Source organism: Opisthocomus hoazin, chromosome 6, assembly GCF_030867145.1.
Source record: "Opisthocomus hoazin isolate bOpiHoa1 chromosome 6, bOpiHoa1.hap1, whole genome shotgun sequence".
NCBI classification, from domain to species: Eukaryota; Metazoa; Chordata; class Aves; order Opisthocomiformes; family Opisthocomidae; genus Opisthocomus; species Opisthocomus hoazin.
The window spans coordinates 55,303,739-55,320,232 of NC_134419.1; the positions used below are offsets into that span (position 1 = coordinate 55,303,739).

At 45.9% G+C, this 16,494-nt stretch overlaps 1 protein-coding gene across 1 annotated transcript in view; it reads left to right on the top strand.

Annotated features, from left to right (window-relative positions):
* Nucleotides 1-1,782: 1,782 nt before the first annotated feature.
* IPMK (inositol polyphosphate multikinase) overlaps nucleotides 1,783-16,494 on the top strand; it is a 44,749-nt gene continuing 30,037 nt past the window's right edge. The window contains exons 1-2 of the mRNA XM_075423209.1: nucleotides 1,783-1,999; nucleotides 6,737-6,822. Coding sequence (XP_075279324.1) covers nucleotides 1,783-1,999; nucleotides 6,737-6,822 — 303 coding nt within the window. The remainder of the gene's footprint in view (nucleotides 2,000-6,736; nucleotides 6,823-16,494) is intronic.

Consider the following 16,494-nt stretch of genomic DNA (forward strand, 5'->3'; position numbering starts at 1 on the left):
GAGCCTTCTCTTCGCCAGACACGTATCACTGGTGCTTTTTTTTCACTGTACTCCTCAGTAATTTTTTTTGTGCAAGGGTTGACCAGTCTGTGGTATTTCTCTCCCTGTGTCAGCAGCCCTCTGGGAAAATTCCACGTTGGGGAACTGAAGATAGGAGGTTACACTTGCAACCATCTGACTCCTAGTCTTTAGGGCTGGACAGTAATGACTGATGAGAAGGGGATATCAGGGAGGGAGAAACGTAAGTTTTCTGACCACCCTTGTTACTTCAGAAAGGACCTTGCTGAGTTGCCACCACTGTCTTCCCCATCTTACCCGATTAAGAGAGTGAAACAAATTGTTCCTTGAACAATGAACTAACGAAACTCAGTTTTGATAGACTGATACGCTATGCTCCTTCCTCTCACTCTTCAATACCCTCATTTTCCCTGTGACCTTCCTGTTCCTTTGACACTTTAATTTCCCCTGTAAATCCCCCAAATTGCCATCCAGTTCTCCCAACCACCTGCCACGTCTTCCAGCTATGGGATGGGGAAGAGGCAGCACATAATATCTGAGCTCCCCGCATCGTCCTTCCTCTGATATCAGCGCTGATTCCAGATAAATACCAGCCCGCTTTTATAAAACCTGTGGGAACGCCGTCTATCTGCTAAAATTAATTTTCCTATCTCCAGCCTTGTTTTCCCGTTCCTGTGTCCTACTAATGCTAAACACAACTTGATACTGGCGGATACTGTGGCAGAAGCCCAGGTCTAATACTCACAGACTACTTTTACACAGGAAAGAAACAGCGAAAAGGCAAGGCGGTAGGCGCAGGCTGACAAATAGCGCTGATGTATGCCCTGGATAGAAGCAATGCCAATCAAGCCTCCTGGCCGGGCAGCGGGCTCTGGGGTCCTGCGAGTGAACGCCGGGCTCGTGCTTCCCTTCCTCTGCCCGTGGGGAGTTGAAATTCAGGCCAGAGATCAGGCCCTCGCCCAGCTCCGGTGCGGTGCCCGGCCAGGCGCGCCCAGCCCGGAGGCAGGACCGGCACCTGCGGCGCGGGGTGCGGCCCTGTCGGGCTGCCCCGGCGGCCCTCGCCCGCCCGCCGGGCCTGGTGCTGCTCACCCGCCTGAGGCTGCTCCCGCCGGCAGCGCCTGTGATCCGCCGGGCAGAAAACCAGCAGAGCTCGGGGTGCCGGTCGGCCGACGCAAAACCGCAGCGGATTTGAGGCGTATCGCCCGTCACCGGGAACCGGCCGGGGGGGAACGACCCCTGCCCGCCACCGCCGCGCTCTCCCGGGAGAGCGGGCCGGCGGGGGCTGGCGGCGGGCCGGGCGGGCGCGGGGGGTGTCACCGGCCACCCTGCGGCTCGCGGCCGGTTTCGCCCGCGCTCGGCGGTGCGCTAGGCCCCGCTGCCTCCGCAGGCGCCCGCCGAACCCAGGCGCCGCCCGCACCGGCCTCACCGGGCGCCGGGGCCCGGGCGCGGCCTACCCCCGGCGCCCCGCCTCGCTCGGCGGCGGCGGCCGCCCGTGCCCCGCGGCGGGCGGCGCCGGGCCGCGCCGGGGCGGGAGGTGGAGCCGCGTACGGGGCGGGGCGGTGCCGCGGCCAGTCGCTGCCTCCGCGCGGGGTGGGCGGCGCGGCGCGGCGGGGCGCGGTGCGGAGCGGAGCGGCGCGGGGTGATGGAGCGGCGGGCCCTCGCCGCCCGCGCCCCGGCACGCAGCGCCCGCTGAGGCCCGCCCGCCACCGCCGCCGGAGCGCGGCCGCCCCCCGCCTCCCGCCGCCACCCTCCCACCCCCGCGAGATGGCCACGGAGCCCCCGCGGCCGGCGGGGCGCCCCGAGGCCGGGCGCGGGCGCGGCGCGGGCGGCGGGCGCGGCGAGGCGGAGGAGGCCGCGGCCCAGCCGGCGCTCGGCGCTTCCCCGGGGCCCGCGGCGGCGGGGGGCCGGCGGCGGGGACTGAACGGCTGCGTGCCGCTGTCGCACCAGGTGGCCGGGCACATGTACGGCAAGGATAAAGGCGGTGAGCGGCGGCGGAGCGCGGGCAGGGGGGCGGCGGGCCGTGAGGGGCTTCCCCCCTCCTTCACCGTCCTCCCGTTCGTCTTAATTCTCCCGGACCGGGCTGCGGCGGGGCGCGTCGCGCTTCAATTCTCCTCACGTCCCGCTGGCGGCGGCCGGGGGGTGTCGGTGACAGGCGTCGGCGGGGGGACGGGACGGGGACGGACGGGCAGGCGGCACCTCGGGAGTGGCCCGCAGGGCTTGCCGCCTCGGTAACTGCGCTCCTGCCGCCGCCTCCCGGGCCGAGCCGCCGGCACCTGTTCGCCCCCCGGCGCCGGCCTCGCCGGGCGGGCGGCAGCACTGGGGCTCGGCGGTCACCTCAGCGCGGAGGGCTCTGGGCCCGGGCCGGCGGCCGTGCTTCCCGTCGCGGCGAGGGGCTGGCGGGGCTCACCCGCGGGGCGCGGGGGCCGCACGGAGCCGTGTCGCCGCTGCCCAGTATCTGTCTCGGGCAACGGCCCGTAACGACGGGGTAGTGGATGGGCACCTCTAAGCTAAAGGGCCTCTGCAGTTCGGCTTCGTTTGAACAGGCACCCTTTTAGAAAAGGGGGAAGAGGTCACGGTGTGCTGGTACCCGCAGAACGTGTCTTGAAACTATGCTTTATCCAAAGGGAACCCCCAAACCGATGGCCTCCAGAAACTTCAGCAAAATACCAGTAAGCGATTTACCGACCTGGGGTAACTGCAGTTGCTTGTGTATTTGATGGTAGAGTAAGTCTGAACCAATGGCTAGTAAGTGGTCTAGTAAGACAAATATCGTGAGGATACAGTGTTTCTGAAGTGTGCCTCCGCTGTGTTTAAATTTCTGTTTGAATTGCAGGGTGGGGAGTGAGGTGTTGGCCCTTCTGATGAAGGTGCCTTTGAACATAGGCAGTGGTCAATGCCAGAGCAAGTGGCCAAGTTAACCTTGCCAAATGGCATTTCCCACCCTTCCAGGACATCTCCTTTGGTGTAACTCCTGTCTCTGAGCGAAAGGTTAGGTATATACCCATTCAACTCTCAGTGTGCCCTTTGGGAGTAGCTGTGACGAGTACCTGCTGTCATACTGCCTTTGAACCCTGTCGGGAGGAACTATCTCTGCTGAACAGGCCAAGGGCTGAACTTCAGAACCACTTCAGCCATCAGTGAGTGGAATTACAGCGCTAATGGCACTGTGAGTTTGTCTTATCTACCGCCTGCGTCTGTGGCGTGTCTTGCTGCAGATAATCTCCATAGCAAAATAATTCTTGTCCCTTACCCCCGCTGCAGCCGGTGCAATAAAACATCGAGGGAGGTGCGTTGGATCCTTGGAGTTCCTCATTGTTTGTGTATCATAACATGGGGTGGGATCAGGCAAAAGAGGCTCACTTCAGGGAGAACCTCACCTTTGCAACGTCAGTTGTATCACAGTTGGATCAAGACAGCATGGGTGATACACCATCTGTATTGTGGGTGCAGCTCGAGTGGATTAGGTAAAGCTAGCTCCACTACGTCTAATGAGCAAGACCAAGATCTTCCTGCAGAGGTACCACCACAGTTAATGATCTCACCTTAGAAACTGAGTTTTATGTTTAAATGAAGACGAAAGCTGCTCTGGCACTCACAACTCTCTCGTTTTTGTAACAGAATCTTCTCGTTTTATGTCTTTACAGATGTTTTATGTAGGAGTGCAGGCAGTCAAGCTGCTAAAGATACAGGGTCATGTATAATTCTGCAGTGCTGCTCCCCGTAGTGTCTTTGTTGTGAAGCTAGTGGCCAGATGTTTGGATATATATAGTTGCTAATAGCACTGGTAAGGACTATCACAGACAATCTATATGCCAGAATCTGAGAACTTTAAGCGTGTGTGAGGAGACCAGTGGGTCTTCTGCCTTCTCCGTTCCCTTTTCTGCCTTTTCCTGCAGGAGTCACCCTTCCTGCTGTTTCCCGTTCTGCCTTTTTCTGCCAAACTGAACCTCCAGCGTTTTAGAAGCTGTAAAGCCGGTATGCCTTTTTGTTGGGATACCTCTGTTGCTGTGCATACAACATGGCAAATGTACCTTGAAGGTTGTACCCGGCTGGTGTTAGTATCTGAGCTGTTTACTGATTAAAGCTCGGAGCCTTCCTTGTTCTGCCCAGCTTCCTCCTGCATGTCGCCGCTGTCCTCTGCACTCGACTTCCCGTTTGTCCCTGCATACAAACGCGCAGAGGACTTGAAGGTATCTGAAGTATTTTTTAACTATTGTATTTTTTTGGTTAAAGTGCGCCTTAAAATTTCTTTTCCATAGGGTTCCCTCCCTTCCAAATAACCTTTTCATTTTCCTTTTGCTCCTTGTGACTGTTACAGCTTTGCAAAGAAAGGGCTTTAGCAGTCTCCCTTCATGTACACAGAGACCCTTGGCTTCTGGGCATTACGACTGACCTTTTGTTGAATGTTGTGCTCGTAGTGCTTCCCCCAAAACAGAGTAAATCATGTATAGTAGGTAAGGTAACCACCTTGGGTCATGGCTTAATTCCAAAGGCAAGTGGAGGGAGACGGGTGCTGGTGGGATATGCCACCTGATAGAGCCTGCCGCACCTGGCTGTGGTTTGGTGCCTGTCCTGTACCGGCAAAGTGCTGGAGGTCCTCAAGCCACAAGTGGGATCCTGTAGCTAACGGAGCCGTTCTCTTCCGGTGTGACTTCTTTGGTCGTGGAAATCCCAAAGCTTGTAACTCTAGCTGCTGTTTTCCTGATACGAAGGTTAAGATGGCATGTACATACTGGTCAGTCCTTATTAGATACCCTCGGAGAACAGAGGATCTTTTCTAAAGTGTATGTTTGCCGTGTTTGTGCAGAACAGATTTTGTCTATAGAGAAATATTTGTGAGATACTGCAGAATTTTAATTTTGGTATAGTTCTGCTGCTTCTTCAGAAATGTTAAATTGCTTATTCATATATTGAAACAATACTACTCCCCATCTGTGCTGAAAATCCACAGGAACCCTAGAACAAAACCATGACCAACATCCATATGTTAGTATGATCTGCAGGTGATGGTATCTCTGGTTGTTGTTGTAGATCAGAGGGAAAGTTACGGAGTTTTCATCTTTGTGGTGAATGTTGAAACACGAGTCTTTGGTTTCCAGGCCTGCCTCCATTGCAGTTACAGAGTAGGTGCTCTAGTCTGTCAAGAAAGCCAGAAGACAAGGGAACTTTAGACAATGTGATGTTATATTAAACTCTTCAAGTAATATACATCAATACGATAGTGTATGGGTTCTACTGCCAGGAGTATTTGCCCGGTCTTTCTACCTTGTAGATTGTCTACCTGTCATCAAAGCCAACATGCAGATTTTGAGGAGTATGTGTTGTAAAACCTTTTATAATGTTGTGATTTTTAGTAATTCGCATTCAAAACACACGCCATTCAAATACTTTGTGCACTTTGCTAAGTGGTTTCCAGCACATGTAGAAGGGTACGGAGAGGTGGTGGGGGAAGAAGCTATTGTGTTTTGAAGATGTTGCAGTAGCCTGCATGTTGTTGTGTGGCAATATTTTTCTAGTTCTGGAAAGTGTACAAAATCCAACTTTCAGCAAGCAACGTGACTTGAGAGCTGTTATACGCAAATTTTTAAAACCATCCTTTGTTCATTGGCACAGCCAACTAATGAAACAACTTTTCTAAGTCTGGTGGTTGTTATAAAGTAGATATCTTGGGCTCTAAAGTTTTTGTTTAGTTTCCAAGACTGCACAACAGAGCCCATTCAGTTGCAGTTACAACTGCAAACTCTTCTGGGAGCACAAACCTCCATGTTTCCTCAAGTGGTAAGCTGAAGATGGAACCTGTTTTGGATACAGTTGACATTTTTGCTTCCCTTCTAAACAAAATAAATTGCTATCTGAAAAGGTATGAATAAATCTTAGGAGAAAATTTCCTTTCCAGAAATGTTTTTTTCTTTTCTCCTTGCAAGTGATGATCTTGAAATTTAGAGCACATTTCACATGGATGCAGTTACTTTTCTCCATTCTTGCCCATATCCATCTCTTGAGTACCCTCAGATATGCAGTTGCATTTCTTATGTGGCTACTCAGCAATATTGTTGACTGGAGAGTACATTAAGGCTGTTTTGGGAGGATGTTTTGGGTTTTTTTGGTGCAGGCATTATGAAGGCGGTTGCCTGGCTGAGGTGAAATTCTGCGTTGTGATTACGGGTGGTACAAATAGTAACATCTGATGAGCATGGAGTACTATAGGGGTGCTACTTCTAGTTCTATAGAAGTACTATTTCCATGCCACTAGTATAGAAATACATTCACAGGACATGTATTTCTATTTTAGCTAGTGAAAAATGCATTAAACTTGGTACTAACTCCTGTAACTTCTTGGCATTGTTGAAAAAACAACTTATCTGTTGTTTAAAAAGGGAGTGTCTATGTAATCTTCTGTAGTTGAATGTATGTTTTTTTTGGGTGGAACTTTTAATGTCAAATCCCGGTACTGTGTTGGCCTTGAGCAGAATTAGACCCAGGAAATCATCTGATGGCTAGAAAACGAGGAATGCAAGCAAACCTCTGCTAAGGGCTTTATGTAGGAGCTGCTGATTTTGAGTCTACTGTGCATGTACTGAATGCAGTACCATTTTGCAAATAGGCAGTCCCTGTTGGAGTATTTGCTATTTCTGAAAAAGAGGGGAAAAAAACCCCGAAAAAACATAAAACCTGCATCTTTTAAAACTAAGCCCTGAATTAAATGCTTCTCTTCTAGGTATACTGCAGCATCCAGATGGGACTGTCCTGAAGCAGTTGCAGCCACCACCTCGTGGTCCCAGGGAGCAGGAGTTCTACAACAAGGTGAGAATCCTGCAGCGTGGAGGGAGCTGGCTCACTGCGGGTGAAATGATGGGTGTGCTTCCTGGAGAAGTACATCCTTATTATTGCGACTGGGAAAGTGCAACCTAGATACCTGAACGGTAGGTCACCGACAGCCCTGTCATGCTATCTGTGTGCTGTTGAGAAGTTTCTCCTCTTTGAATGTCTGTCCTCATGCCAGACCTACTTCACTCACAGGCTTTAAGCTTGCTTGTTTGCTCATGGGACAGCGGGGTTTTCACAGCATCTAAGATTTTATTGAAAAGCCTTGTATTATCTCTATTATCTCCATTGATGATTAAAGGGTAGTATGTTTCATCTCATCTTTCTTGTGTTGCTGAGTGTCTCAGAGTTGGTTGCATCTAAATGTAGCATGTCTTGCATGTCTAGTCTGGTTTGTTGCTAGAAGTGTTGCTCTGTTCACTGTATTAAAAATGTTCACTGTATTAAGACTCATCTCTTTTAAAGTCAGTAAAAAACGAAACTCTCCAGTTGTTTTAACTTTAGTTTGTTGTATTTTTCCTATGCTCATCTTCAGTTTGCTTTATCAGTAACTTTAATAACACAAACCAGGAAAGCTGTTGCTTGTTTCAGGAGGGTAAACTGTTTAGAGCCTCTTTCCCTTACCGACCTGTCTGCCTGTGATAGTCCCATCATGTTTTTTTTTCTGTATCAGCTTGATATGTCATCCGTTCCCATGTCTTATTAGGTATGAAGAACTGTGGAAGTCTTCATGCAGGATGAGAGAGGAGTCTCAAGACCCTCTTTTTGTTGTGTTGTTTGGTGTGTTTTTCTTTTTTCCCTAGAATGGTATTAATTTAAGTTACCAAAAGAGCTTATGTATTTTGTGGAAATGTCTCGCATTAAAACTGACTAAGCAACGTGCTCTGAGCGAACAATGTGTTTGCATTACTTCATAATTCTCATGATGGGACTGCTAGACAAAACGGCAGCTCTTGAGTTAGTAGGAGCTCAGCAGGAGCCAGTTAAAGTTAAAAGTAAATATTTTTCTGGGGTTTCTCAGTGACTGTCATTTAGATGAGGTTAAGAAAGGTGCAGTCCAACCTGAGCGGTAACTCTTCAGTAGAAGGAGAAAGCTTCAACAGAGTCCTTTGAGTGCCAGGCTACTTACCCTTCTCTGAAATCCTGAGGTATGGACGGTAACGTGCGATCACTGTCTGAAGCCAGCGGGTAAGAGGGGTAAGTTTGAGCGTTGCTTGGATGTTAACCATTCACAGCACAGGCTTTATCGTTTTGCCTGTTGTTTAGACTCCCATGGCAAGCCATGAGCAAGACCCTGGGCAAAATCTTCAAGAAGGACGTCCTTATTAGTGCTCTTGTTACTATGCCATGTCATAGAGGAAGAAGTCAGGTCTCAATGTTAGTAACTTACAGAGTTGGCTTCAATTATGTCTTCCAGGGCCTTGCCAGGTCGCTTCTGACACTGAATTGTTTTGCTTATAAGCTACTTGGGAAGGGGGTTGGGCGATTCCTGAAGAATAATGGAGAAAGGCAAAGGTGTATACACAATTAGTTGTGCGTGGACTAGAAGGCCTGTTTGTGGGAGAAGGGAAGAAAAGCAAATGCATGTGCATTATGTAGGTGAAAGTAGAGGAGAAAGGTCTTGGAGATTTGTCACTTTTCTCAATGATTAACTACTATTGTGTTTGCTCTCAGGCAAGAACCACGTGATGCAGGATATAGGCACCTAAGCACTGCATATGGCTGATACAAGATGAGGATTACTGCGGATAGTGAGGCTCAGCATAAGGTGCAATTTCATGTACAGCTTGAGCTGATACAACAGCTCATTGCTGCCAAGAGGGAAAGGCCTTTCTTCTCAGTATTGCCATTTACCTTGTGCCATGCTGGTGCTCTTTGGACATCAATGAACAGATCTGACTTATTTAAAAGGTGGCAAAATTTGCTTATGTTGGTAGTCTTCTGTCAGTTTTAGTGATTAAACTGATAAGCAGTGGGAGCAACAGCACGACTGCCCTGTTTTGATGACTGAGCTCAACCCATCTTGTGGTCTATAATCAAAGAGACATTGGAGTAGTCTAATGAGCCTCCAGAGAATGAGGGAAGGAGAATTTTACCACTCCTTGACACAAGCGCTTGTTTACAAGGCAGTCAGATGCAGGAGATGGTGAGAAAGAGTGCAGAAATGAAACAAGTAAAGCAAGACTGATGAATCCCAGGCTGTCACTTTGTCAAGACTAGACAGCAAGTCCGTTGATAAGATCAAACCAGAAAGTTACCCATTAGTATATGTGGATTAATTGTGACGTTTTAAATTTCTGCACCCATTTTTTCATATGTGCTTGTAACTGTTTTGTCTGTAGCGATAGATCAGTTATTGCTTCATTTGCATGCTATCTTACCCTGGCCTGAATTAAGATTGGTACCCTAGTACCTGGGCCAGAAACAAGTGGGGATTTTTACTTATGGGTAAAGCAAACCTCCTTGGCTGAAGTAACTGAGAACCTTAGTAGTGTATGGTAGTAGGAAGATGAGGATGTCTCAGTTTCAGCTGCACAAGTCAGTTGGAGAGCAGCTGTCGCAGGTCTGAGGCAGAAGTGTCTTCCAATAACCAGCAGTGACTAGGATTTCAGCGTGCAGTCTGAGTGCTCATGAGCTGAAGGTTGCAGGAAATGTGTCATGATAAAAGATAATGAGGCATGAAGAGACACGTTTGACTATGACTGATATGGTTAACCTGACACCAAGTAGATACTATCTTCTGTCTGGACAAGACAGTTGTCTGTTCTGAAACTGCTGGATTTGCTTTCAGCTGGATGTGTGAACATGACAGAGGGCCATAGTCTGCGTCAGCCAATGACCAGAAGATTTTTTCCCTGGTTATTGATGGGTTATTTTCTGTTGAGCACAAAGCTGAGTGCTGACTGGTAGAGCCCCAAAAAAATGGGCTTCCACTTTGGAATGGAAACTTGCGCAAGACACTGTAGTGCAAAAGACTAATAGTGGTCTGAAACCTGCTCAGAAGTGGGTGGCAACTGGAAGTTTTGAAGAATTTCACAGGTCTCTGTCAAAGTGGAAAACTGGAAAATCTCTCAAGTAATTCCTACTCAGGCCGCCATTAGGTTACTTTTCTGTTTTCCTGATAGTATATTTTCAGTTTAGCAGTTTAAAAAAAAACACAAAACCACCCACCCTCTAAGTACCACTCTTCTTTCGTAGGAGATTATTTTACCAAGTAAAACAAACTTTTATCTCTACTATAGCAATATGTGTAATTCTTTACTGATGAGGAAGTGGCTTGTCATGATTCTGTGTTATGAGGAAGGGGAAAAATAGAATATGACAAGATTATCATGAATACTTTTGATGATAAATTGTAGTACAACAATGAGCTGTTCGTAGTCATTGTTAATAGCTTGCTACGTATTGCTTAACTTTTCATCGGAGTGTGACTTTCCAGTGGTAATGTCCACTTTCTATTGAATTCTGTGAATAGGAGTAATTATCAAATCAAAATAAGAACGTTTAAATTTTGTTGCTGCGAACTCCTTTTCCTATACCTGAGGGCATGAACTTCTTATAAACATAGGCTGCATAACCATGGAGTGTTTTGCCAGGTCTTCTGGTACCCTTCTCTGGGTTAAAAAAAAAAGGGATTTTTTTTTTTAACCTTGAATGGCTACAGAATACTTTGTTTTCAATAGGTATGAGCAGCAAGAGAAGGAAAAAAATGGAAGTAGAAGGGTTATGGTTTTTTAAGGACTATCTACACTGATGATCAGTTGTTTTCATCTAATGGAAATACTTGGTGAGAACGTGTAGATGGAGACACTCTAAAGGACTGCTTTTACAGGAGTTTCAGGAGGGAGCAGTATAGAGAGATGCTGAAATGGGAAAACAGCATTGTTTGAAAATGCAATATAATATATTGTGTAGTAGTGACCCATTTCCATTAAAAAAAATAAATTGATAAAATGCAGTGTGTGTTTATGGTAGGCTGCCTACACATGGATGCTAAGAAATCCACAAAAGCAGGCTGCTACTTGGTGTGTTTTAGTGTTTGGCTTCAGCCTGCTGTATGCTGAGATGCACTTACACATGCTGAAACAGCCTGATTTAATTCAACAGTGTTGGGAGAGGGAAGGGAAGCAGCCTATCAGCCCTCCTATGGTGATGTCTTCTGGCAGATGAGTTGGGAAGTGTGAGAAAAGCGTCCTTTGAAAAGGTTAGTGCAGTCGCTGTATGAGGTAAAACCTCCCTGCTTAGCTGGGTGCAGAGCTCTTCTCTCAAACGTGCTAGGCTGTACCCGAGAGCACTCTGCACTAGCATAACTCTCTTTTCCCATTTCAGAGCTATCCTCTTCAGCACAGAGTTTCTCTTAATTTGTCATGTCAAGAATGTAGAATTGCAGAAACGACTGTCCTGTTGGTGCCCCAAAGAGGGGGAGGAAGCTGGAATGTCAGGCTTTAAATAGGGCAGCTGCTTTTGCCGGCAGCAAAGGATAGAGCTTGGGCTGCAAGTATTTAAAACTGAGGAAGGGAGAATTTGCAGTTGTTGAGGTTACCTTCATGACTACAGTTTCCTACAAGCTGTGTGTTTAGCACTAAGAGATGGAGTGTTTCTTGTGTTCAGCAGAACAAAAGAAGGTCACTGTACTGTTTTGAAATGGCAGCTCTTTCACTTCTGATTTCTGGCGTTCGCTCAGTTGGGCTGTAAACCTCTGTTACTGTGTGTACCTGTTCTGGGCATGGCATACTAAAGTTTTAAAGGTTGCTAATGAACTGGGATTTGTACTTAACGGATCAATAAATGTTCCTGTAAACTTTTATTTGAATTGCCCTTCTGCTCTGCTACAGTGACTGCGTGAGGCTTGGGGTATGAGTAGTACACCTTCCCCGCTCATCCTGGCTGCCGAAAACTGTCCTGAGAAAGCTTTTGCAGCATGGACAACTTCCAGCACTTAACTTTTTTTTCTTTTTTTTTACCTGTTTGCTAATGGCTGCATGTCAGAGTTGTCATAGCTGGTTCTCGTGATGTTGCCAAGTCATGGCTCCAAATAACATACTTGCAATACTATAAGGTTTCCAAGGCTGTTGTAATGCAAGTCTTACCCAAATTCTCAGATACTCTTGTCCCAAAGTGCAAGGGTAATTTTGAGGGGTTGGAATGAAAAGGTGGATGGGGTTCTCCCAGTCCCAGCTCAGCTCTGGTAACCTTCTACCTCTGTCCCAATGCTTGGGAGCCAAGGGAGCTGATTCACTCCATGTAGCATTGGGAAAAGATACCAGGGCTAGTCACCTGGCCCTTCTGGATAACAGATCTTCCACCCATTGCCAACCAATGACAGCTCTGTTAACTGCTGTAGCAGTAGTCTGAAAGTTCAGGGTTCAAGCCCTGCTGACATATAATATGAATGCAAGGAAGCTGTTACCGCTGTAGATAATAGAAATTGTTTTTCACTCTTATTACATGTCCTGAAAACAAAGCCAGGATGTAAGAGACGCAAATAGCTCCAGCATGTAAAAGAGATTTACGTTAGTTAGGTGAGAGTCAGGCAAATGAAAGCTAGGAAGTAATGGTTTCATGGTTGCCCGCACAATTGTTGTTCTGAAATTCTGTTGGATGCATTATAGTTCAGCTTTCAGTAGGGCAATGACCTGTCTTTCTGTTTCCCCTAAATAACTTACTAACTCATTTTACAACCTGACATAAGGCAGAATTAATATTGTTTGTGCAACTTTTGCCATCTCGCTTGTAACAGTCTTTGAGTTCGTGACCACAGTTTGATGTGCTAGTAAAGACCCTGTTACGTTAGTATTCCTGAAGCCTTAGTTCCTTGTGCTTCTGTGGTTACAGAGGAGAAATGTGCAGGAAGCATGCCTGTTTGGACCATGATCAATAATATCCTTACTGTTAGATTTATTTTATTCTCAGTAAACTGCCACTACTCCTATGCCGTGTCTTTTCACTACTGCTTGATGCTTTCTTCCTTTTTGCATTGTCTAATTTTAATTAGTATTCCAGCAGCTTCAGGCAGTGCAGAAGACTTCTGGTGACTTCCCTCCCCCTCCATGGCATAAAATCAAGCCAGCAGCCTGAAAGATGCATTTTGGCCTGGAAGCTCTTGCATAGAGTTGCAAGAACTGACTCAAAAGGCTCAGCCCCCTTTCAGCCTATATAGCACAAATCATGATAAGGCAGCCTGTGTTCTGTAAACTGTTCTCTGTTAGTGATGGAAAAGGAGAGGGACTGGGGAGGCAAAGTATGTCTTGCTTCGGGATGAATTACCTTATTTTGTAAACTCAGTTAACTGGTTTTATAGTCTTAGATGATTATTCTTGGCTGAAAAAGGAGTGCTACTATTGTGTACTAAAATATCCTTATCTCGTGATCAAGTCTTCAGCTAAGGTTCTGATTTTCAGTCTCATATGGACAAAACTTGGAGAAATAGGATGCATGGTTCTCTTTACATCTTATTTTGGGGATGCAACACCTTCCCCAAACCTTTCATTACTACCGCATTCGGAGCTGTAGCTCAGTATCCTGAAAGGTTATCTTTGGCCATGTCTTGTTTTGATATATCCAGATCTACTGCATCTCCAGAAGAGGTAGAAGTACTGAAGTATACAAATTACCTGTTTGCAAAGGTGGTGAGTGCATTCTGATACAGTCGATTTCTGCTCTTGTCATCATTCCTCCTGCTGAGAAACTCTCTGGGAGGGGTTCTGTTTTGCTGGGGAAATAAGCGAATTTAAGTTCCCAAATCAGTGTGTGAAATTGCCTCACACTCTAAACCAAGAGCCTGGACAGAAGTATTTAATAAAAGGGAGCATGTGCAGTACTCCTCAGATAATGAGAAGAAAATGGCTTTTTGACCAAATTGTGAAATACTGGCAGCTTGTGTTCAGATCTTCTTCGCATTAGGAATTGTCTAGGAGAGATGAAGAACGAAGCGTAGGTCTAAGAATCTGCTGAGTTCCTACTGCTGTCCTACAAACACTCATATTTTTTGTACTTCAGATCAATATTAAATGACTGAAAGCCTACTATACTAGGACAGTAAGACTTAAAGAGTGTAGCAGATTTTTGTGACTGTTGCACTCTGTAGCAAAAACAAGTTTGGAAGGGATGCACTGTGCAGTAGAAGGTTAATCTAGAAGGGTCTGGTGAGCATCTGTTCCCTGTACTTCTTGCATATTGTGTGCTGCAGAATAAACTACAACCTGCTGTAATAAATCTAAGAAAACCTCATAAAAGGAGACAGTAAAAGGCCATTATTGTAATTTGATTCTATCAGGGAACTGCTTGGTCGAGTTGGTAGCAGATTGAGTAGTCTACAGTCCATGCTGTGTAAGTAAGCAGGAAAAAAAAATCTAGTTCTCTTATCAACCTGCTTTTGAGGATTATTCCTACCTGAGCATAGATCTGACTGAAAATAAAGCAGAAAAGTGTAGTTTTAAGGTGCATATCCACACTATGTTAACTTGGATTAAGTTACAGTACAGTGCTCCTGCCATGCTAGAGGGTCATGCAAGCTTTCAGAGTGGGTGAAGTATTGTTGAAACTTCAGTTCACTTATGAATGTTTCATAATATGGATAAACTTACAAAAGGTATGTTGGTGTTATACTGAGAACACAGTACTTTGTGCATTAGAAGTTTATTTAAAAGTAAGATATGGTTGGTGGGCTGCCAGTATGGGATTGAGTCAAGTGTAGGTTACCTCCTTGAAAGAAAAGGAAAATAAATTCAGTCTCTGAAAACAAGAATTCCCTTTTCCAGATTTAAAAAAAATAAGAGGCTTATAATATGAGAATATTGCATAAAGCCAGGACTGTGTATGTGTGGAAAGAGATGTGAATCACTAGTGTGTATGGTGGAAAATAATGTGATATTTTGGTGTGTTCTTGGTCATACAGGTAACAGATTAACCATCAGTAAATGAAAAACTCAATTATTTAAAATTAAATATTATGTTGAATGTCCCACTGTGTATATAATGTGCTTGTTAAAATTCCTGTAATGTCTAATACTTAGGGAGCAATTTGGTAGCAATTATTTTTCAGTCTTTGAGTATTTGTTTTTCTGAGTGTGTGTATTATATAAATACATATGTGTGTATATATATAAAACACACATATATATATATGTGTCCATAAAAGTCTTCTTGACAAAGCAAACCAAGCGACTTGGCTCACCATGCCTGAGAGTAACAGAATCCACTCTACCCAGATTTTTTCTCTGCCTGACTGGAGCAGGCTCTGATCAAAGGCTTCCTAAGGTTTCTTAGGGGTGTCATTACCGTTCTTTTTTGGTTCCTCTCTGTCTGCAACCCCCTCAATGTTCTAGCACAAGTTGGCACTGTTTTTCTTTCATGCCAGTGGTGAGTAAGGAGGTTGTTTGCAGTTGTGGGAAGGAACAGCTGATATGCTTGTCCAGCAGCCTGGTGAATGAAAGGAAGATGCGGGCTCAAAGTTGATTCTGTAACTTCCAGTTTTGCCCAGGCAGACATGTAGGTGAGACTCCAAAGAGTTAATCATGCAAAGCAAACAAAAAAATACCTCTACTTATTACAAACCAGCTATTTTGATGTTAGTGTATCTTCTCTAACAACTGAAATCCCCTCTACTTGGCTAGGAAACATCAGAATAGCTTTTGGGCTGTTATTTTTCATCCTTGTGGAAGGAGCCATTGCATACTGTCCCAGAATCAGAAGCCATCAACTGAAATACCTGTTAGTACATGCCATTCTTCTCTGTCCATTTAAAAAATTAATGAAAATAATAAAATAAAAAGAGTATTACTAGCTGCCTCTGGGTTGGTAAGTGTTCTCATCACAAAGTAGAGCCTGTTGCTAGCAGAGGAGCGTTTGATGTAGAAACTGAGACTATAAATCTGATGTAACATTTGTGGAGTGGCCCTTGAAATGATTGTTTTGGAGACCTGACTGCAGGTGGGAGTTGAGTATTCTGGAATGAGGGGTAGGATATACTAGGAGAAGGTAAAATATATAGTTTCTGGTAAAATACAAATAATATAGGTGAACCCAATTGTCAAAATCAAGGGGAGCACAAACAGGTGTTTGTAAAGGGAAGGTAAAGACATAATTTTTGTTTTCAGGGGTTGTTTAGGTGTACTTAAATGGCAGTTTAAATGGAGTGACTTGGCCTGTCACTTGGGCAATGTTCCAGCTCCAGGTGCTCAGCAGGCTGTGGGATCAGCTGGATGCTGACATTGCTGCAGGGGAGGGGATGAAAATGTGTGTGGGACTGGGCTAGCCCTGGCTCAAATTGACTTAAACCACTGTGAAACTGGACTTTTATGGTAATGCTGCAGTAAATTCTTTGCGAGGGCTGCCTCTTGCAGTGTTAGGAAAAAACCAACCCAACATATGTCTGCCAGGACTTGTTTCCCCTTTCTGTCTCTCTGAAATGTAAAATTAAATTTTGCCTATTTAAGTATAACTGCTTCAGGGTTCCTCCCATCCCTTGTTCTCTCTTACTCCCTAGCTTGAATCTTCACCTGTGATCAGATAGCTTTCCAGAAACAAAGGGTAATGCTTATTAATGTTCTTAGAAAGTGGGACAGCCGTTCTGGCTTATTTTCCCTTTTGTCCTGTTCTACCATTTCACTTTTCTTTCAGTAATTCCAGTGATAATTTAAACTTAAACTC